General features: G+C 40.4%; 1 protein-coding gene across 1 annotated transcript in view; it reads left to right on the top strand.

Moving 5' to 3' along the window:
- Positions 1–9,313, top strand: part of FGF9 (fibroblast growth factor 9) — a 29,056-nt gene extending 19,743 nt beyond the window's left edge. Inside the window, exon 3 of the mRNA XM_002190058.6 lies at positions 6,448–9,313. Within this exon, the coding sequence (XP_002190094.1) occupies positions 6,448–6,693 (246 nt within the window). The 3' untranslated portion in view covers positions 6,694–9,313. The remainder of the gene's footprint in view (positions 1–6,447) is intronic.
- The last annotated feature ends 15,037 nt before the right edge of the window (positions 9,314–24,350 follow it).

The following is a 24,350-nucleotide window of genomic DNA, read 5'->3' as shown; positions in this document are numbered from 1 at the left end:
CCCTGTATCAGATTGCATACCACCTTGCTTTCTGATTCTTGGAAGGGTTCAGCCAAGCGTTATGAATTAGATGCTTAGATAACATTGAGGACTGCAGTTCTTTATTGTGCCAAGGGAATCAAAAATAAAATAGAGGTTGGAAGTGTGACTAGTAAATGACACAGTGTGGGCCCGGTCCTGCTGGCGTGGAAGGGAGGAGAACAGACCTGCTTGTTTGTTTGTTTTCTAAGAGTCGACTTTGTCCTGATCCTGTTCCGTTGTGGTGTGGAGAGGGAAGCTCATCAGCTTCTAGAGAAAAGACACGAGATACATCCCTGGAGTTTTGTCAAGACTTCCAACAGCATCATAAGCAGATCTTGGGTGTTTAGGTGAAAATGAGTTTTCATCCCATGTGCTCAGCTGAGCAGATATAAACTGAGCCTTTGTGAACTTGAAGCATGGCTGTTGATGGGCTGCCTATCCTCAGGCACAGTGGGGTTGTCATCCCCTAATGATTTCATGTCCAGGGAGGTCATGCTTAAAGCTTGACAGATGCTGCAAACCTGAAATCTCAAAGGAGAGGATATCAGTAAAACCAAGAACTGAACAATTGGCAGTGGCAAAAATGCATGGAGGCCTAATTGGCATCTCATCCTCATGCAGCTCACGTTAGAAGAACCCTGTAAACAGCACTGGGGTAGCATTGTGCTTTATGCAAACCTGGTCTCTCCAGAGAAGGTTCTTGATAGTGTCAAGAGCAAGGGAGTGGGAAAAGAGCGGTAATGGGACAAAGAGGTGAAGCACTGAAATCCCTTCTGCACTGACAGTGTCCTGGGATTTTGGTGTTGGTACTGGAGTCAGCTTACTTTTTTCAGGAAGCGCTGCTTTTCTGTTGTCTGCATCAGAGCATGGAAGTACCACAGCGTCTGCATCTATGTAGGTATTGTGGTTTTGGCAATCGTGATCCCAAGGGGTTCAAGTTCTGCTGAGTCTTGGGATCTTTACAAGCCTTTTGTAGGAAAGATGTTAATCTTTAAGCACCATCATTACTTCTGCATGGCAGCAGCACAGAATAGCCACACTTGGTTTTTATTTTGTAAGTGGGAATTGATGTATAATAAAAACTTTATACAAATTAACTAAGAGGTTTAGGGGAAGAAAGTATGATAGATACTGGATGTACTCTGTGAGAGTACAAGGTGACCTCAGGTACGGAGAATGCAGTTGCCTGTAGTGTGCCAGGGACACCTTGCTTGATTTCCCCCATCTTAGTTAATGTGCCATGGAATATGAAATGTATATCAGTGGCAGCATTGATGCCTGACTGCCTCTGGCCCTGAAGGCTTTCCTGCTGTCTGTCTAAAAGGCTTTTGGAGAAATACTGACATGAACATAAAATCCAGTCGGTTAGTCCTCTTGCCAATTTTCCCCCCATTTTTTTCATGTTTTGCCAAATTATCAAACAAAGCATTCTGAAAAGAGACTGCTTGTAGAAACTCATCAAAGAAAGCTCTGTGACACCAAGTCAGATACATAGTATGCAGGGCTTGACTCACACTATGGTCTAATTTGGAAAAGAGAGTGGTGCTGCTTGGACACTGGTATTTGGCTTCTCTTTGTGGCTGGAGGTGGTTCACCCAGCAAGAAACTAACAGGCTTAGCATGAGAGTACAGAAAATACCAGAGCAAATGCTAAGCTAGACCTTTATTTATGACACCTCTGGATGAGTGTTAATTATTAGCTGAACATGGTCTGTTCTAGAGGCTGTTTGCATTACAGCATGGGAAGGGCCAATGGCATGTAAAACGTGTGTGTTGGTAGGCAGAACAGCAAAGCAAACTGCTTCAGAGGAGAATAGGGCTTTTCTTTGTTTCCCTTTGCTACATATGCACTTTTTAGTAATACCATGTAGCCACAATGAGGGATTTGCATGAAATTACTCAGGAGATTATATATATAAACATGACTTTTATTAAGGCAGGGTGGATTAACAAGGTGTTAGTGTGCAGCAGGTATATAGGAAATGTTGACTACATCAGATCTATTTCTTGTTAATAGTTGTTTGGACTTCTGGATTAGGTGTTTTCTTGTCTCTACTGAATCAGTGTAGCAGCTTGCAAAAGGGAAGACTATACATGACATAGAACAGAATGGTTTGCTTGGCATGAAAGGTACTTACTGTGATTTTAGGAATGACAGTCTGAAGAGGCTTTCTTTTGTCAGGTTACAAAATAAATTGAAGTTTTAGCTCCACAGTGTTATTTAAAAGAAAGAAAGAAAGAGTATTGATGTGTTTTATACAGGACCCTGTACTGTTCTTTCAACTACCAAGCAGCACAAATATCTTACATTCTTTAGAGTCATGAAACCATTCTCTGAGCAGCATACATGTGTTTTACATGTTTCTACTTATTTACAATTAACTACTTCACATGGATAGCTATTTTAAAACAAACTAGCAGAACTTTCATTTTGATGCCTGTAACCATGTACTTTATTAATTTAGAATCTGACTTTTAGTCAATCTGCCTGGAAATAGGATAACATAATTATTTTCTTCTCTTGTTAGGTGATGGAGAATGTAGAAAGGGAAATGGGTTCTGAGCTTGCTAACACTGACCACCCATTAACAGTTTTCTGGATTAAATATTTCTTGGGGTTTTGTCTTTGTGATATGTGTGTCTTTGTGCAATTCAATTATTTGAACATTCTTTGTGAAGTAACAGCTTAAAAAGACAAACAGGTGAAGCATGGAAACGTAGCAAAATGAAAATCAATCACTTTGTAGTTGAATACTCTATGAACAGTCCTCACAGAAAACACATGGAATGTGGTGCAACATCTGATTTATATAATTTTGCGGTCACCTCCTTATTTGGCCCTGAATTAAATGATTTGAGCAAGGCAGGCAGCCTCCCCTTTCACAGGAATGCAGGTTACTTTCCATAGCTGTTCCAGTTGGGTATGTTTGGTATTTGTGTCAGCTTTCAACAAAGATGTCCAGCAACTTTAAGTATGGTGCAAGGAAATATTTGCACTGGAAAATTGATAGAGAAGTCAGTTGCTAGAATAAAAGTATGCAAAAATTGCTGTATTGTAGGGCTAAATCTTGCTCTTCAAATGTGCATAGAGGGACTTTCTATGCATAGTCATAACCAGAAGGAGAAATGTGATCAGGAAACACCATATCCTTTCCATACTGGGAGAGTCGGTTTTCAGTAAGACTTTCCTTTCCTAAGATGGTGAGACAAGGGGGTGGTGTTGGCAGGATGGACCAGCCTCACCCCTGTGATATGCTCATTTCTGGCTGGAATAAAGACATGCATATTTAAAATGTGAACATAAGGTATTAGTGTTAAATAGGGCTGTGGTGGTACATGGTTAAGGGGTGGGTTTAGCAGGGTTAGGTTAATGGTTGGACTCAGTGATCTTAAAGGTCTTTTCCAGCCCAGAGGATTCTGTGATTCTGCATAAATGACTATCCTGGTAGATGTTGATTTCTGTCTCTTTTGGTACTAGATGAGATATTATTGTAAGACTCTCCCAAGGCATGGGAAGAAGGATATTAGGGGTATTTAGTGTCCCACATTACATGCAGGATCTGATCCAAAGTCGTCAACACTGATTTATTCCAATGGTGTCTGACCACAACCAGAATTTCTAACCCTCCTATAAGGAAGAGGTTTGACTGTATAAAGAAATGATTTATTTTATTTTTAATAAAAGGCGATTGTTAATGACCCTACCTATCTGATCCCACATCCTGATTGCCCTGTCATATTCATGTTGAAGCATTTACCTCATGTTTGTGCATGAATTTCTGAGAATTTTGAAGGGATGTAGCTGTATTGTAAGTAAATAGAAAGTTAAAATAGGATAAGCTTGTAAAATGAAGATTGAATTTGTGAGCTTGAAATCCATTTAACTCATCCAGAGTGCAGTACAATGCAAACTCCCTGATTCAGGATCTGCTAGTAATGTGTACCACAGCACTGTCATGATCCATCAAACCTGCCAGATAAAGAGAGGCTATTTTAAAATTTCTCCTTCAGGGTACGGGGAAGTAGTTCTTGCAAAGATAGAAATTTATGATGATCCTAAAAAAAAATGCAGATGAAGTGAATAATTAATGAATTCACGACAGGACTGAAATATCTTCTTAAAATGCTGCTATTTTTAGCAGGGAGTTCTTCTGCAGTGCTTGTCATGTGATCCTATTGCCTTGTGAGAGCAGGAAAACAATTTGAATTAGTTTCTCTTTCCCCATGGACTTATATAAGTCCAGCATATAATACCCTTAGTGTCTAAATCTGCCTTAGGACAAACACAGATGATTTTAAACCTCATGCAAAATAAAACACTAATGACATCTATACTTAAATATAATATTCTCTGCAGCTGATTGCCTTTTATAATAGTTTGTACTTTTGAGGCTGTACAAGGGGAATACTGCAATGGGTGTAACTGGCAGCTGCTGCTGGTCTGGTGATGCTCAATGCGGCTGTGATTTCAAGCTGGCAAAGGACATAGAGGCAATTGTCAATAGGAGGTTGCAGGGTATGGCCCACACATAAGGGTTTAATGTGAACAGATTTGTGCTTCTTTTGCCTATAACCAGTGGAGACTATTTCTGCGTTTGAAGTACTTTGAACTAAAAATGTCATAGTCAGAAATGGCTCTAAAAAAAAGTTGTCACATCCACAAAGGGATATTGTCACTGCCATAGTGAATTTTCAGGTGTTGAACATTTGAAACCAGGTTCTGTCTGGGATTTCTCCTTCCTGAGTGGTAATGAAGTACCTAGTGCCCATTAAAGGGGAAGTCAGGAGCAGCTTACTTGCTGCCTTTCTTGCCCACTGGAGTTCCCACAAATTTAATTTAGAAGAACCCTCCAAATCCCAAACCTTTAAGTGTTTGGGAGGGCCTGAGGAGGACTCTGTCTTTGCAGCTCAATACCCAGTTTGTACAGGTGCAGAGGGGTGTTGACTTCCTTTGCCCATTTGCACAGGGTTGTTTCCTCCACTTGGGATAGTTCCTGGGTGGCTTCTGTAAGGTGCGTAGGGCTCCTTGGACCTCGCTTGTCCCCAGCCCAGGTGGGCTGCCCTGGGAGCAGAGTGCTTGCCACACAAAGCAGCAGTGAAACGTGGGCCAAAGCACATTGGTTTGGGAAAGAGTTGTGAGCTGAGTCACAAGCAGCAGAGGTAGCCCCAAAGGCGCCTTGTTGATGGTAGACCTTGGGAAGCTCCTTGGTAAGGTCATGGAAGGTGGTTTCTTAGGAGTGCTTGAGTTGTGGCTCTTTAATTATGTGCAGGCACAAGTTTATGGTTTAGGTGCCATAGATACTTTGCTGCATGTGGGCCTTGGTCTCGGTTTTCCCATCTCCATGCTCCTATCTAAAAGGACTGTTTAAAATTTAGTGTCTGTAAAACACATGCATTGTATGGAGCTTTGTAATAATTAGAAATTGGTCCTCAGCTGGAAGCTGGGTGTAGTTGATGTGAGTGCTATTGATTGCTTGTTATGAAAAATACATTGAATTATCACCATTTTTTTCTTGTGCCTGGTGAAAAGTCTATTTTCAGGCTTATTTTTCCCAGCTTTCCATCAGCTCTCCCATGCTCACTATCATTTTTCCCAGTAACTTGTATGAGTCCTTCCTAAAATGAATCTGGTTATCAGGTGGCTACATTTTAAGCACTCTATTAAGCAAATTTTTAAAAAGCAAATTTAAGCAATCTTAAGGATGTAGAAGGCATCACAGAGACTAAAGAAGTCGGTCAAATGGAAGGAGTAGGATTCTGTGGTGGCAGGGGGACCTGATGAATGGTTGATATCTTCAGTGGGTCCTGTCCTCAGTAGGATGGGACACAAGGACAACCCCGATAATGCAAACCCGGAGGGGTTTTTCTTGCCTACTTTATCTCAGCACACAGAGTTCATATTCCTATTTGAAGCTCTGTTGGATTATGGCTTCATGATACAAATAATAAATCAAATGATGGATAGCAAATTGCATGTTTTTAAATTAATGAAATGCATCAAGTTCTCCATGCATTGAATCTATATAGAGGTTTTAAGATTGTCAGCTTTGTTACAGCTCTGCAAAGTGGTTCTGGTTTCTTTTATTTATATCTGTTTATTTGAATGTCTGCACTCACCATTGAAACAACTCATTACAAAAGTCCAGTAAGGTCTTGTGAGCTGCTTCGGAAATATCAGAAATAAAAAGTATTTGGGCAATGAGGCTTTGAGAGTCATTTTTGCTTCACATAGTTATCCACCCTTCTGACTGCCTCCTGAAACACCCAGCAATACAGATCTTCATAGCTAAAACTGGGAGAATTGAAACAGTTTGTTCTGCAATTTAGCAAGGAGATACCAGTTTCAAGCCATTAAAATAGTGATTCTTTAACAAGTAGCTTATTTTAGTGGCTGTCTCCTTACTGCTCTTTCTTTTCTTTCCACAGGAAAAATTAACCCAGGAGTGTGTATTCAGAGAGCAATTTGAAGAAAACTGGTATAACACATATTCATCAAATCTATATAAACATGTGGACACTGGAAGACGATACTACGTTGCGTTAAATAAAGATGGGACTCCAAGAGAAGGGACTAGGACTAAACGGCATCAAAAATTTACACATTTTTTACCTAGACCAGTGGACCCTGAGAAAGTACCAGAACTATATAAGGATATTTTAAGCCAAAGTTGACAAAGACAATTCCTTCACTTGAGCCCTTAAAAAGTAACCACTATAAAGGTTTCATGCGGTGGGTTCTTATTGATTAGCTGTGTCATCACATCAGCTCCACTGTTGCCAAACTTTGTCGCATGCATAATGTATGATGGAGGCTTGGATGGAACATGCTGATTTTGTTCTGCACTTAAAGGTTTGTCCTCCTGGAGGAGAGCCTATGCCCACTCGCTTGATTTAGTACGAGAGGGAGCGCGAGAGAGTGAGTGCGAGAGAGAGAGAAAGGGAGAGGATGAATGGGAGTGAGAGCGCGAGAGAGAGGAGCCGAGGGGAGGAGGAGGGTGAGGAGGAGGAAGGCCTGATGCATGCTGGGGAATAGACACGCTTTTAAATTTTTGATCAGTTGTACTTCGTCATATATCAGCATAGCTGCCATACTTCGATTCATCAGGATTTTTGGCTGGTGGCCTGCTCAAGTGTACGCTGCATTTACAAAGGCATGGAGGGTGCAGTCTTAAACAAGAGACTTTTCAGTTAATCACTCACTGGGTCTCACCCCACTGAGTTTAAAGCAAAGACCTCTTAGTAAAAAAATAAAAATAAAAAGTTAAATTTATTTATAGAAATTCCAAAGGCAACATTTTATTTATTTTATATATTTATTTATTATATAGAGTTTATTTTTAATGAAATATGTACAGGCCAGATAGGCATTTTGGAAGCTTTAGGCTCTGTAAGCATTGAAATGGCAAAGGCCACTATGAACCTGTGGTAAATTCATGCAAGTAAATATAAAAGTGCATGGATAAAAAAAAAAGCCAACAATAAAAAGGTAATAATAATAAATTCTAGTGACCCTCATGTACTAAAGGTGACAATCTCTTTTGTGCCCGTATTATTGTACAAGTATGCACACCACTCATGACACTGAGTCCTCACTCTTCTGACTGCTTGTTTCATAGCTTACCCCAGAGGATTAAAGAGAAAACTGGGTCTTCAACTTTTTTTTACGTGTCTGTAATATTTCCTCTCTGATAAAGTGACTTCTTACATCATTGTAAATTTCACAGCTGTGGAAAATATAGGAGTTGGAATATATTCTACTTGTTAAAACCTATTGCAGATTATACCAAAGCTAAATGATAAATATGCTATTTTTTTCCTAAAGAGAATGTCAGAAAAAACATAAGTAATACCAACAACAATTATACTAATTTTAAGATTCCAAAAAGAACACATAAATATTTCAGAGGGCAGGAACCAGGTTAACAGGATCACTCTTGTAAACATGTTTATTTGTGCACTTGACTATCTACTATGAAATTATACAAGTTCCATAGGGGTCATTGTAATACCTTTATGGAAAATTGCTTTCAGTGTGAACTGTCATAATACATGATATTAGCACCCTTCCTAAAGTAAAACTTGCAAAATGAAACTAATAAATCTCTATCAATAATGACAATAAGGAGGACAGTATTAGACTTATTTTTATTGTTTTTCCTAAAGTATGTTCAAATATTCATGAACCCTAAGTGAGGAAACAGTATGTAATATTTAAGGGTATGTAGCATTTTAAGATAAGCACACAAACACATTGATTAGCTGTTACTATTTGGAAATTAACCCTCAGGTAGAGGCATTTTTCCCCCTAATACTCTGAAGAAAAGGGGGAAAAAATAGACAAAAACCATGCTGAGATCCATATGACAAATGCATTTTGTAGTTGTTTTATCCCTTAGGATTTCAATCCAGTGCCATTAAGTTGAGTGTGGCCTTCACCATTGGATATGTTGGGAGCAGGACTGGTCCTGATGCCCTGGCTGTCTGCATACGCACAGGGAATCCTTTGGAGGAGTGATGTAAAGGGTTGTAGCTTATGAGTAATTAAGAAATTTTTGCTCTACAGCACTCTTGTTCATCTGATTTATATTATTTGAAGCTTATTTCTGTTCTGGAATGACCTCTGGCTCGGTGTGCTGAACAAACGTTCCCTTTCCATGAAGCAGGTAGGAGGAGCCATGTCTGAACTGGCGATATCACTGATCTCAAACATAACATGGCTCTTTGTTGTAATTGTTCATGGATGATAAAGAGACGTGATCTACATTAGTTGATTTGTAGGATACTTGTCTAGGGACTGTTATTGCCTGGGAATTTACAGCCTTCAGCTGCAGCCCACGCGTTTGTCTCCCAGCCTTTGGGGCTGCGGATGGTTCGGCTGCTGGGGTCGGACGTGTGCTGGATCATTTGTGTGGGCAATGCAGAGACTGTAGGAGAAGAAAAGGCGTTTCTGGGCAGGACTAGGGCTCATTGCCCTGTGGTAAATGCATCAAGCCCACCATGAGGAAGGGAGGTTGCAACCCTCTGCTGTTTCAGTAAATCTGACATACACCAGGAAATTCTTTGCAAAGGTTAAAATGACTCTCAGTTGAGGCCGCAATACTAGGCCACAGTTAAAGTCTTAATGTTAAATTGACTTGGATTTTTTAGTCATAGGCTAATCATTGCTACTAGTTAACATGTTTTATTTAATTTATTTTTTTTTTGTATTTTTCTACAGAAAGGATTAAACTTGAGAAAAATGTTATGAGTTTATAGCAGTCCTAAATAAACTGTAACCGATTTACTCGAATAACCCGTAATGGTGTGTAAATACTGACTTTATGTAAATATAGAAACATGTAATTTAACTTAGGCATTATTGCAAGACTGGAAGGCCCAGGAGCTGGCAGTTTGCCACTCCCTGCAGGTTCACTGGGTCAAATTTGGCCTGTTTAGGGTAGCGAACTACAGATTCTGTTCAGTCCCTTGTGTAAAATGAGCTATTTCTGTTTGGTTTTGGGTGGGGGATGGGCAAAACAATTGTCACCTGGGTGCTGCTCAGCTCCTTTGCCAAGGTGTGAAGGGGTATGGACACCCTCCTGCTCCTTATGTGATCCTGCTAAAACAGGGCTGCAGGGAGCAGACATGGCAAAGCAGGGAGGCTTGCAGTGCCTTGCCTCCCGAGCTGTGGAAAAACAGAAATCTTCACCTTCTAGTGCTGTCCATCTGGCACCTTTCTCAAGCACTAAAATTGATTTGAAGAAAAGTCTGAGGGAAAAAGAAAAGAACGATTGGTGTTATTTTTACTTGGTATTCTGTAATGGTGTGTAAATGCATACAGGATTCTGTAATTTGTATAAATATATTGCTATAGAATTTTGAAAATTGGTATTATTTGCTTGATGTCCCTTTAGAGCATTTTCTTGTAACTGTGCACATGTAAAATAATGGGATGGCAAAGAGATGTCCTTGCTTATTCCTAGAAAGAGTGTGAGAATATTCCAGGAAGAAAAAATCATCAATATTTTCTATGCCTTTTTGCTAATTTGGAAAAAAGCAGGGAGATGTCTTTTTGGCAAGAATTTTATTAGCATTTCACCAGAAGCAGATCTGTCTGGGCAAACAGTATGGCCCAAAAGATGATGGAGATCCAGACCAGTGTTATAATATGGGCTGGTGTGGAGCTTCATTTGGTAATGTGTAAGGCAGCACTCCCAAATGTAGGTGGGGTGAATGAAACATGCCAGAGCTGGGCAGTGCAAAATGGAAAGAGAAAAATCCTAGGAAAATTGCCTTAAATTTTTACCAATCAGTACAGGAGTCAAACTGCCTGCCAACGGGATGGAAAAAAAAAAAAAAAGGATGTCTTTTGAAAATGACAGGGTATAAGATGTGGAGGCTGGAGATGAGATTCTGGCCTAAAAAAATCAAGCTCTTCTGTTTTCCCCCTGAAAATAAGATAAATGTGAGTTTAATAAATATGCAAACAGAAGGGAGTTGAAAAGATGCTTTTAAGGCAGTTTCTTTGTATACAGAATATTGCTAGAGGTAAGAGAAGATGCTTCTGCAGCATGCCTTTCATAGTCCATAGCTTATGCTCTGCTCTGCCTCTTGTACCAAGTAATGAAGTGTCTCTAAGATTCAGCTCTGTTACTCATGATTATAGGAATAGACATGGATGGACTGTGAGCTGTGCTGAATACCTTTTTGTATGAACTCCTGTCCCACCTAGTGAATTCTCACAAGTTCTCCATGAGGTACATGAGCAAACCTCGAGATATGACCAGGTTCCTTACAACTGCAATTTGTTTTTGAGAAATTGAGAGGTTCCAGATTCTTTGAAATTTTGATGAAAATCTTGGAAACTCACCCCTCTGCTGAGTATGTGCAAGCAGCCGTATTTGTAGGTAAACTGGGGAAAGAAGTAACCAACCATATAATCCTCTATATTTTATTCCATGTGGCCCATTGTTTACTGATCTAAGAATAAAACCAGAAGATTTCAGTTTTGCAGAAATTTAAACTGTTAGAGCTCTCCATGGGCTGTTCACAAGTCAGTTCTGTCTGACCTTTTTGGGATCTTTCACCTTTCCATAACATTACAAGGTGGTTTTCCCATCTGGCCTCCAAGTAAGTAGCAAAAACTCATCTCCTCTTGTCAAGAAGCTGGAACAGCCTGCCCTAGAGTTTGTTGCTGAACACTTTGGCATTGAAGTATGCAGGTCATGTATAATTGGCACCTTAAATCTAGGTCTCAAAAGATAATTAGTGTTTAGAAACAAAAAATGCTATTGTGAAGGTGTCTTGCCAGGTCAGATACCAGAAGTTTGAAAGCAGAAAATATTTAATGATATTCTGGAAATTTTAAGTGAGAATAATAACCAAATTCCACCTAATTTCCTAAAGTAATTTATAAAACCTAAGTAATTTATAAAACACAGTCTTTGGTTTTTTTCCTCTAATGGTTTTCTGCCTTTAATAGCTTGTGTGTGTGTTTTCTTCTACCCAATGATATTGAGAATGATTATTTTATTTTTTCATTCATGATTTCTGAAGTCCAGCTGCCTTTGTATAATTTTTCAGAGTTATTCTAGTCTGAACCCTGGGGCAGGAAAATTGCCATGTGATTCTAGATTAGGATAGAGGAGCACATGCTTTGCAAAGATGCTGCTCTTGTACTCAGAGTAGCTGTTACAGTCCATAGGATGACCTTTTCTTACCATATCTATTATCTATGTGGAGGGCAACAACATTAATTGTACTTTAATACTCCATATGTTGTTGTTATCATGGAAGATATCTTTGCAAGTGATCCTCAAGTCATGCCAGTTTAATTAAACCCACATGTGTTGCTTGAACAACATCTCACAAATATCTTGTCACAGAAAGCTGTGTATAAAATAAATTTTAGCTCAACATTGTTTAGTGATGCAAAAGGAATTTCACTTCATAGCAAAAAAAAAAAACAAAACCAACCAAAAAACCCCCATCAAAACAAACAAACAAAACCCCATAAAAGCCAAACAAACCCAAAACCCCCAAAACAAACAAACAAACAAACAAATCCCAAACAACAACAACAACAAACCTAAAAAACCCACAAAAAATCCCTACAAGCCCCAAAACCTAACTCCCCTTTTCTTTAGGTTGAGGGAAATAATTTTTATGTGCACCACTCACAAGTAGAAACTACATAGTCAAAGAATTCTGGAATTAGACTGAACTGTCAAAATGTTTCTCACATTTCTGTTTTCTTGAGAAATCGCAGACTGTCAAATTATGGTGATATGCAAAATATGCCCTGTAGATATTTTTTCTATGTCCAAAGGGTCTGGATTTATGTATATCTTACAGTTGGAGGCAGTCAGTCTAGGTGAAAAGAGCATTTCTGTAATGTTGGAACTCATTCATTTTATTGACTACCTCCCCCCTGCCCCCGCAGAGAGTAGCTTTAGTTAAAATTATTATTGTTATTTCTACCCTTGTTGAGAGAGTAGATGTAAACATTGAAACAGTGTCTTGAAATACTCCCTCACAGCTGTGCTCTTGAATGCATACTTCTTTCTTTTATATTTCTTATGTAGTATGATTTCTACTGTTTTTCAGAAATCTTTATGCTTGTTATAAATGTCCACACACTGAAGTAGTTGCAGTCAAATTATGTATCTCTGATTTCTTTAGTTAAGCCAGTTTTATAAATCTCTAATGTTTTGGCAGGCAATGCTGTAACTCCTCAGGTAGGACTCACATTTTTCCTTTTCTCTTCTTCCTGCTAGAATCCATCCTTTTTATTCTTGAGCTGTAGTTAATTTCACAAACCTTCACAAAGAGCCTGCATGGTAGGTCCATCTTATTGTCATTACCAGGAAGCAGAAGGCTTGCTGGTAAATAGTTCTCTATGTATTTTCATCCTTGATACATTGTTTGGTTTGACTCCAGATGAAATCAGTGCTTACATCTTCCTATTCAGGATGGTTTGGGTCTTCATCACATTGTGTCCCTAGTGTGACCATTAGAAGGGTGTTCAATATATAATATCAGTTTATTTGGATAGGGTGTATCCATTCAATTTCTCCTTTTACTAAGTGTTCTGGGCAAGCCTTTGTTTATAATCCATTAAGATAATTTAACATCTAAACTACATTGTAGATATCACCTTATTAACTTGAAAACTCTTGATCAGCCACTTTGTATTACTTTGTTTTGGCAACTCACTGAATTATAAGGACTTGACATGCATGTTAAAGATGCACAATTTGGTTGCCAATCCCTTTTGTTGTAAGACCTGAACTGTTCTCTGAAGAATTAAAGTCAGGTTCACATCTTCAGTTCCATTAAGGATATTTTCCTTACTGGCTCTCGTCCACCCCACTGTCCTTCAGAGGAAAGCAATCCTTTTGGGCTCTTCAATGTGCATGGGAATCATTCCCAAATAGCCTGTTGTATTATGTGCTTTCCTGTATTATTTCTCCTCCTTCTAATAAAACCCACACCCTTCCAGTATTTTTTAAGGTGCTTCTTCCTATTGCCTCAACTTTCCTAATATAATTTTGTGGTATTTGGGTATTTAAACTGATACTATCAATGAAACCTGTATTTTGTAATTGCGATTGTGTCCAGTGTAACTTTTTACCGATCAAGTCAGTCTTTACCCAGTAACAAATTATGAAAGAAACAGTGAAGGAAAAGAAAACTGCTTGTTATCCCTTATCTCAAGTGGGTTTGAAGGAAGCTAATGTGACCTTGCTCATGCTAAGATCCCTCTCAACATATTTCTATACTCCTAACTGTCTTTCTGGGATTCTGTAATATCCCATTACTTTCCAATTGATGCTATCTGTCATCTTAGCAAAAGCTTTTGTCAATGTCTATGAAGTTGATGTAAATGCTCTGTTAAGGGGATGGTGTTATTGCCACAGTCACTGACATTTCCTGTTGCTTGAGATCAGCCTGCTCTCTTCCAAGTGGCATGTCCCCTGCTTGTTCCAGCCTCTGTAATAATGTGCCTGCCACGCTGCTGCTTGGTGTAGAAAGGAAGCTATTGTCTTTCGGTTTATTGTACTGCACAAGCAGTTCCCTCAGCAAGAAACCACCTTCCTTGTTCCAGGACCACATGAAGGAGTTCATGCTTGACTTCAGTAGAATTTGCACTTCTTATCTTTCTCACCTCAGCCCATATTCCATGCACCTAATTAATGTTTCTATTTTTATGGCCTTATTATCTATCTGAAAAATGCACTGTTGGTGTATGCCTGAAGGCTGCTCAGACTGGTGTTTTCCTTCTGGACTGTCTATGAATTGCTACATACACACAGGTACTCTGCTAGAAGCGTCTCATAGCCTTCCTTCTCTTTAGGATAAACAGGCCTGCTTGATAAAAATAAGATGGGATCCCAGGAGCATCCCCGCTCTTCTGTAGCAGCATCATGGAAAACAAGCCAAGTTCTGATCTCAGCTGTCAATAATGGTCTTTGCTGTATAAATTTGGTGGCTGTGACATCTTAAAATGCCCCCAAAACTAGATGAACAACAGGTTTGACAATACATGTGAACCTGTTTATTTCCACTTCCTCTCTTGTGTTGCTTAAATAAGCAATTAAAAATCAGCCAAGATACTCCTAAGTTGAAATACAAAACTGTGTTACTTGTAGTCATATTTTCAGTTATGATAATACGTAACTGTTCCAGGGCTCATGAAGCAGTGTCCAGCTGAGCACCCATTTCTTTCTTAATGGAAAATGTGATTTGTTCACAGAGATGTAGTCTTGGAGACCATATTCAGCTGTTGCATGGGTATGCAAGGCCTCTGATGCACAGAAGTGCTTACCTCCCCACCTGCTGCAGATGCCTCTTAAACCTTCCCTCAGCTGCTGCTGCCCAGCTCCAGGGTTAATTTCCACCAAGGCAAAGTGCTCACTCAGACAGGCTGAGGAACTGGTCTGCACTGCAGGGAAAGTGTCTCTGAAACAGGGAAGCCATGTCCCTGTGGAGAGGAGGGAGAGGCAGCAGAGAGATGTATAGAAAACAGGGTTCATTTTAGCAGGGGGACAAGAAGGTCCTGGGTTTGCCAGGGGCAAATTAACATAGTCTGAAAATGAAATAAAACAGAAATACAAACGTTTCTGTTTCTTCTCCTCTGCCTGTGTGCTACACCTTTTCCCCCAAGCACATTCTCTCCACTTTCTAGCCAACTGATACTTCTTAGCAACTTTAGAAGACCATGTGTTGCCCACCTTTAATGAGTGATCCATCTCAAGGGTCAGTTCCATAATGTAATTGTTGCTAAAGGGACTCAGACCAGAGAAGAGGGTCTGTTTTGGGGCTGGGAAACTGTTCCTCCGTATTCTGAGCACTGAACAGCCTCCCTGTTGACATGAGTGGGTGCTGCAGAGCCTGGTCTGCCAAGGTGTGTGCTGGGCTGTGGTGCTGACAGCACAGCTGTCTGCTGAGCAAGGGCCACATCTGGCATCAGGAGATGCCTGTGCTCCTTTTTTGCAAAATTCCCAGTTGACCACAGGCAGCTACTTAAGATACAGGTGATTTGTTCCTAATGGTCTTCACATAAGTAAGTTTAGGGCTAAGCCCTGGCTTGAAGGAAGTCAAAATCTTCATGACCAGTACAACTGATACAGGCCTAATTGTGAGAGGAGGTGGGATAGCCTTTAAGTTTTCCTCCCTTCCACAGTTCTTGTCACAGGCAAGAATCAATCATTTTTGTAGAGGTGTTCCTATTGCTAAAGTTGTGCTTTTTCACTGCTTTGTCTCCAATAACCAGTTAGGATGTATTATTGGAGCTATAGCCTTCTGTAGGAATAAATAGGATGAAAACAACATTGTGAACACCACAAAGGGTGAAAATAACAAGAAAATAACATATGCTTACTTCTAGATTGGCCTAACCAAAAGTCAAACATCTCAAGTAGGATGACTTGGTAACCTTGGGCTTCTTCCACCACTGCTGCTGCTGTTGCTGGGACCTGCTGTTTGTCTCTGTGGGCAGCAGCAGGCAGGTGCCCAGTGCCTGATGGGGGAATCTCCCTCCCCTGGACTCACCCCAGGAGGGGGTAAGGGCTTGTACATGGGGGATGTAGTGGCTCACTGATTCAGAGGAGCAAGGAAGGACCAGCCCTCCCAGCCTCCATGCACTCAAACAATGGCACTGGTAGGCAGGACCAAAGCCATTCCAAAGCTGACCTCTCTATCTCAGCAAAAACTCCCTGAATTTCAGAATTAACATCTGGTTTAAAAAAGAGGTTTTCTTCTAGAGGTATTATTTGATCAAGATAAATGGGAAAATTTATACCTTACTGTTATTTTTTCAGGCCAGCTATCAGGCAAGTCCACAGATCTTGGAGAAAAACAATGAGTTTTTCTCCTCTTTTCTTTGTATTTTATACTCCTAAGTAAAAACCAAAAGCAATTGCCCACTTTTTCCCTCCTTGAGGAGGTCATAGGTTCTGGGAAGACATGGATGGGAGTGACTTACAGAGCAATTTAGGAAATTAAGCTTAGGAAATTAAGCTGCACAAAGCTTATCATTGCAAGGGGACTTAAACAGTAGTAGATGAGCCAACACTTGAATACATGTTGTAATTTTTGGACACAAAACCCCCAACTCCCTTGCTGCCAAAATCTCTAAATTATTGGAAAAATTACTTAAAAAACAACCAATAAAACGAATAACTACTTGGTAGTGAGTGGAAGCAGAACTGTGGTGGCTCTGCCACTTGGACCCTCCCACTTCAGCTCACTAAGTAGCTATTTATTTACACAGTCTTGGAATTCCACTGGCTTCCTCTTGATTTATTTGCTGCTCCTATTTTGACTCAGGTCTCATCATCCCTGTCCTTTAGGCAGCAGCAATGCCCTTGCAGGTCACTTGTTGTGACTATCTTGGTAATTCTCTAGCTAAAACTTCTCTGTTTCATGTTTCCCTCTTGAACTGTGTGTGGTGCAAAACTGGGCACAGCATTTCCCATTTTTTATGCACTGCAGATTTCCTCATCTCTGTTATCAAAAATAAAGGGGCTCCAATGAGCAAAGTTCCTTTAATACCATGAGATGCAATTATTGAACCCTTATCCTCTTTCTTGTCCCTGCTTTAAAGTATTAGAGCATTGTGTCCAATTATTTAAGTACATCAAAAGGAAGAGAAGGTTTCCTAGAAGTGCTTGGTTGACAGGACTAAATTCTTGCATTTGCTGCAGAGTTTGTTCTTCTTGGCTCCTTCAGAAGAAAGGGACCTTGAGAAGCAAAATCCTCTCTCTGAAAGCAAAAATTCTTTTAGTATGTTAATTATTCTGCAGCCAGCAGCCTTGGTTTTAATTTATGTTCATGACAACACATATTTGAGAAGAAGTAGTTGAAAAAGGGTCCATACTTACTGTGGAAACTGGACCAGAGTCAGAGGCAGAGCCAATAGCTTCAGCAGTGACAGTGCAGTGGGGGCACCTCAGGGACACTGGAAAGGATCCTGCAGGTTTGAAGATAGGCTTTAGATCAGCTTTTGCTTAAGGCAGCCTTTGCTTGCCTTGCTTTCAGCCACCAAAAAGTACCTGCCTAGGCTGATGATTTGGTCCCAAAAGTCAAATATTACGATAGCTGCCAGGCATAACACTGGGTCTTGTCTAATGTGCCAGCTTTGATTTTCTTTGCTGCTGCAGTGAATAAGCAAAACCAGAGCTCCTAACCACAGGAAAGATGAGCAGCATGAGTCAGGATTCAGCTAAGCAAATTCCCTGTGGCTAGAGTAGTTACCATTCTGCAAACTCATCTTTCTCTCCTGCTGGGACAGAAAAGAAGGCAAATTGGGGAAACAACTGTACAGTCCTGCTGCTGTTAGATACCGTGTTTGTTCAGCATTTGTCACCCTTCCTGAAGAGATTTTTCTTTTCTCTATTTCCTGGTGTCCTTATTAAGACAGATAGAGAAAGATACACAATGGGCAGCACTGCTCCTGACCAGGTACAGCTTACCTGGGCAAGTTCAGACTCTCTTTAGTTTTGTTGATTAGGTATGGCTGGGACTGCCATAATTTGTCTCAGACAGCAGCGACCACCCGACCAGGCTTTAGCAAATAAAATACCACAAATACATTCTGAAAAATGTGAACATAATACCCATGAAGGACTATTAATGTGTACAGAAACTATGCAGGCTGCAAATACACCTTTGTCCTGACCTTCAACATTCCTCTTAGTTTAGTCCTAATGGAGATGGCCAATTATGGTTTTATGATACAGATTACGGATAACTGCCTGATGCCATTTGTGAGTCTTGTTCTTGGCTTCATCAAGGTCTGAGTTTCTCTTCTTTTGTATCTAAAGAGAGGGCAGCTATACAATTTACTCTATAAGCCAGTTTAATTATAAATATACACAAAGGTCATTGTTATTTCAAAGTGGTGTGTATTCTTTTGAATTTGACATGCTATATCCAAAACCACCAACTGCAGATGTAAAAAAAACCACCAATTAAATACTTTTAAAGACATTATATAACAACTAGAATTATTTCTCACTGGATTTTTTTAATATTTTAAACCTCCTGAAATGAAAAAACACCATCTCAGAGGCATAGGAGTCCTGACTTGCTGTCAGTGGAAGAACAATAGTAATCAGAATCTTCAGAGAGAAAACTTCAGCTCAGCTAGACAGTTCGAGAGGAAAGTACTGTCTGAAAAATGTATTTTTGATACATAAAATTTAGACAATATATAAGTTAGACATTTTCAGTAAGACAAGACTGAGCTCATGGAAAGTCATGCATGCAAGTTTTGTTTTTCATACGTTTTTCTTCCATGAGGGTATTTAGATGGGGAAACCCAAAAGGGGATTTTGGAAGCTCCTGCAAGCCACAAGGAAATCTGAAAGACCGAGTCACACACTGTTAAATTGTTTTGTTATTCTTGTTATGGCAGACTGGAAAGAGAAAATTTGTGAGTATTGTCTGATGTGACATTACTTAAAAATTGAAGGAAACAGGAGGTGGCATTTCCTCCTCACAGGCTGAACTGTTACATTAAGGTGGAAATCTTCTGAATGTGGCTGCAGTGTATCTGATGTGTCCTACTTTGATGTGATTTTACTTGTAAAAATGGGAGGGCATGGAGCTGATACTTGCATATCTATAGTGTGAGTTACACTAAGGGCTCAGTGCTACAAACAATTCATTCCTGCCAGCTCCATATGGAGTCTGGTTTCTCATATTTTCCATTTGATAGTATCTTCTATTGTTCATATAGATACTAAAGGTATTTCCTTCATGGATCCTTTAGGTTTTACCCCTGTTCACCTACAGCCTCCAGCTAGATGGACAAAATGATGGACATCTGGGGACATCCTCATATGACTGACCCTGCATCCAGGATGTTAGGTATGCTAACAACACTGAGATATTCCCCAGGGGAAGAGCAGCACTATTGCTCTCCTGAATCTGTTCACCCCAAACTTGTTTGACCCTTCCAGTGCAAATGAATATCTGTCCCCAAACCACCAGAAAGGCTTATGCTTTCAGGAGAAGTGGCTGCAGGTCACTGTTTCTAAGAACACCACACTTGCAAATTCCTAGAACACTTCTGCTCTGTGTAAGTAAGCTGGGAACATTGTTTTGCTAGACAGAGTATGCGAATGACCACCCGGTGCCCATTTACTCAAGTCCTCTGGAATGTGAATAGATTTGCAGCACAGGGCTGAGTACTTCTGTTTGTTAACTTAGTGGAAACCACTTGGCATAGAAGCATGTTCGAATCATGATGCAGGCTTTTGAAATTCATACTGGCAGGGGATCCAGCTGAAAGGAACTGTGAAACCAAACTTGGTTTTTTCAGGTTAGTTCACTAGAAAAGATTCTAGAAAGTCAGTGCTGCAGGTTTTCCATTTCTGCTCTGACAGAACTGATCCTGAAATGACATGTCTTGATGTACTAAAATATTTCTAGCCCAGATAGGTCACGAAATGCTGAGACACAAAATGCAGGAGATACCTAATTAATCAAAGTATCTTCTCAACATATTTACCATGTTACATTGTGTCAAATGTCAACAATTCCCTGGAATTTAGAAATGAATATTCAGAAAACTGCTGTGTTTCTTCCCCCTTCAAACCCATGTGAATTCACTGAGACCTTGGTGCTGACAGAACCTGTCTGTACAAATGGTCATTGAAGTGCAGGCATGGTCAGAGCTTTCATGTTCAGCTTCCTTCTTGTTCATGGTAACCTGTGTTTTTGGGTTCAGTTGGCATAGGGACACAAAACAGGACAATTAGGAGCCTTTGTAATTACAGTTTTGTGAACTGTCAATTTTTATAAGGTTAAAATTCAGCACCAAGTAAAATCTACTTTCATGTATTACCTTCCTTTGTTAAGGTCATACACTTAAAAGTAGAACTACTCTCAGCTCACTTCATACTCTCAGCTGCGATTCCCAGTTTAACCCAATTTTAGCTGCCACAGCAGATACTGGAGCTGATGATTGATCATGATGCTTCTAGTGCACAGAGTTTCAGGGTGCAGCTTTGAAAATTTATGAAGACCTGAAGGAGGAGAAAGTATGATGATGGTGGAGCAGCATGAGGGTAAAATCTATAGTTCATGAACTGCTGGCTAAAGAGAATCCATTTCATCCCCTTAAGGAAAAGGATTTGATTTTGTGCTAACATAAAACTGAGATCTTCAGAGTTTCCCAAGATCTGAGTTTTTGCTTTAAATTTCAAGTAATAGTGCATGAAATTCTGTAAACTTTTAGGTAATCAATGGAATTTTATGGTGAGCTTAGGTATTGTGAATCACGGTCTTTGTGAAAGCTGTTTTTTTTTATAAAATGTGGCTACAAAGAACTCCTACAAATGGATTTTTATTTTTTTAACTAGATCTAAAAATAACTTCATAGATAAGTGAATTGATTTTATTATAATTTAAAAAGGAAAGGGAAGTTCAGTGCAGCAATGGTGAGTTGGTGGGGCTGGCCAGTTGAGAAACTAAGGAGTACAGAACTAGGAGTAAGAAAAATATCTGCTCCCTTTTTCTTACCTTTTTTCCCCTTCCTTTTTCTTTCTTTTTCTCTTTGCCTGCATGAGACATGGAATAAAATAAGAAATCTGTTAATCTGCAGGGTGTCCTGTACAAAACTTTTGTTAGGACTGAATAAGGCTCTCTGCAGTGCTGAATGAACTGAATGGGATGATAAGAGTAAGAAAAGATGAACATTTTCTGTCTCGCTTTTCTCCAGAAATTAGTTTCGGGAGAAATTTTGGGAAAACCTTAATGGCCAAGCATATCAGAAGCTATTGCATTGGCTTGCACATATTTTTAAAGGTGTTTCTAAGCAGTTGCATAAAGGAAAAGAGCAACAAATTGTCTTGAGAGGGCAGGGGGTAGGAGTGTCTTGGCTGCTGGTGGTGGCCACTCACAGCTATGAGTTTGGACAACCCCTGTGGACAAAAGTGGCTCAGCTGAGCAATCTCTGTGCTGCTGCTCTTCTTTGGACATGTTTTACCTGATCTCCCCAACACCCTTTCATAAATAATTACAGAGAGGTAACTAAGACAAGAGTGTGCTTCTGCAGGCTCAGCTCAATATGGTGTTATACATAATTCCCTTCTTGCTTATGTGCTGAACTGTCAGTGTAAGCAGTAGGTTGTTTTTATATTTAGAAAGTAAGGTATTTACTGAGTGGCAGTTTGTCTGGCACGTGGTTTGCTATCTTTCTTTGTCCAGCTTTGTGCAATTTGATTTTAGGAGGCAGCATTTTCCACCTTCAAAAGAACATGGCAACGGTTTTTTCAATTCCCATTTGTTAGAGGTTATTATTGAAGAAAAGGTTCCTGCTCATTGTGCACAGCTTGCCTAGTACAAGCTTCTTTCATTGCCTTAAAAATGTCAGATTGACTCCAGGGGAGCTGACACAGCATCCAGCGTGTTGGGCTGTACCCAGCCATGGTAACGCTGTCCCCTTTGCCATCAGTACTGAGGTGCTGAGAACTTCATCACAGATCCAGTAAAGACAGAGAGGTGAGCAAAAAAAATACAGAGAATATTTTTAAAATTGATAACCTGGGAGATACCTCGTTGCTTCTGTGGATATAATTCCAGCTTAATGTGAGATTGAAGTAGCTTTTGCTTTACAGATTGTCAAAACTCTGGGGGCTTTAAAGAAGCTTGACATCCCAGTTGGACTGGTGGGAAGGGACCTTCCAGGAAGCCTGTGTGGGCAAACCTGTGTGGTGGTAGCTGCCTGTATGAGACAAGGGATGAAAACTGGAAGGGAGTTAGTGGAGAAGGGGTCAAGGTCTGTGGGTGATTGGGGAAACCTCTAAGGGAGCAGGGTGAGACACACTTTGGGGGGGGGGGGGCCTCACTTTGGGGGGCCTTGGGGATTGGATAATTACTGATCAGTGAGCAAAGAAACCATCTCCTGAGGTTTGAACTCTGCTGGGTTTAGGGCAGGAGAACCTTATGTAAAGTCTCTAAATAAATAGGACTGCAGCAAAAAATAAAAGAAATTCTTGTTTGCGTCATTTTCTTCCCAATGGAGACAACATGTAGGACACTGAAATTTGGTTACTTACTCAAGTTGCAAAAAGTCTGGGTATTAAGGAACAGTGGAGGGAAAGGGGATATTCATAGGCAGCAAATTATTTAGAAATGTGGTGTGAAGCGGAAATAATTGGTGAAACTACAGAAGAGGAAGGGGGAATTTTTTCAGTAACTGTTAACCATAAAGGAACAGTGAAAATTATTCCTCTATCTTTGATACACAGAAAAGGATTGAGAACAAGCTGGGCACAGAAAATATTTCAGTGAGGCAATTTTCAAACTGGAGATACAGTTATTGGAAGACACTTGTAAGTTTGAAACAAGACATAGTGTCCAACCTTCAATCACAGCATGTCTATTTCCAAAATTAAATATGTGGCCTGCCACAGTGAGACCTGAGCTGTTGCTGTCATCACTGGGAACAATGGGGCTTTTGGAAATAACTTTCTCACATTTGTGCGGATGCAGGTCCTGAGGATGGACACCTCAAAACAGTTCCATGCACTGTGCTGGGCATTGTAGAGAAGGCAGCAGTGGGATTTGCACTCTGCCAGACCGAGATGGGCTTCCTCATGCAGCAGCCAAGCACAGCAGAGCTGCAGTGCAGCACGGAGAAACCTGCACCACCCCGGGGGAGGCAGGCACAGGGAATAATGCAACTGCGAGTGAACTGCCTGGCTGACACTTCAAGTTGCCTGGCACCTGTCTCGCTTTTGCCCTGTGTGGGGCACTTTTGCCCACAGTGTGGGGAGTTAAAATATTGTCCTCCTAATGTGCTGAATGTGCTGAGTGTGCTGTGGGGGATGAGATGCTGCTAGCCAGGCTCGGCTGCTAAAGCTTCCCAGAAAGGTGGTAGCTGACAGCAGGCAGCACTGCCAAATGTTTTTTCTCAGCCTTTAATAAAACTGTGAGATTCCTTTTACAGCTGTGCAGTCCTGGAGAAGCTGGAGGCTTGCATGGATTTACACGATGGCAGAGTTTGTCCCTGGGTGTATAGGAGGGGGAAACTGTTAGCATTCTTGTACAAAGAATATGACCAGAGACAGCTGGCAACCTATTTCTGGTACTCACCACTTCAGTTTCTCAGATGACATCTGAGAGCACCTACCAGCATTTAATTCTCATTAGTACATTCTCAACAATTCTTGTAGTTTGCATGATGTGTGAATTCTGAGCCCCTTTTCCTTCACTATGCATTAAGGGGAAAAAATTGTCATGGGAGACACACATCCAGCTGTTTTCTCCAGTCTTGTGATTCCCACTGCTATGTGCTTTGAATGCTCCATCCATGCTTTTAATAGACAGTGTAAGATTACTCTACCCTCCCCTTCCTTTGTTTCTCTGCTCTGAACATAGAGAAGTGTGGAATGAGCCTAAAATGTCACAATATACAAATAATTTGTGTCAGCAGTCAATAAACTAAAAAATCCCGAATACTGTGATTTAAGCTAGTATAATAAGGGATGTCTGGAGTTTACCAATATATGATCTAGAGTAAAAAATAGGAGGGAGATGGCTCTTGTCTGCTTCAGGTTATGTCAGGCTTTAAACTGAGGTACAATTCAGTCTGCTTCAGGCATGTATCTCCAGGACATGCTTGAGGCGAGGCAGAGACACTTTCTGGAGGACAGCCTTGCTCTGGAGAAAAGGATGGACTCAGCAGTCTCTGCCAGATTTCTGAGGATAGGGAGGGGAGGAGAGACTGGGCTAATGGAAGGCAGCTCGTCCTAGCGATGAAAGGTCATGTAATCATCCTGGGGAGGAAGATGTGGAAAGTCCCCCAGAACGATGGGGAGGATAATATTCAGGTGGGT

The sequence above is a fragment of the Taeniopygia guttata genome, chromosome 1 (genome assembly GCF_048771995.1).
Source record: "Taeniopygia guttata chromosome 1, bTaeGut7.mat, whole genome shotgun sequence".
Lineage (NCBI taxonomy): Eukaryota > Metazoa > Chordata > Aves > Passeriformes > Estrildidae > Taeniopygia > Taeniopygia guttata.
This window is presented reverse-complemented; position numbering and strand designations above follow the sequence as displayed.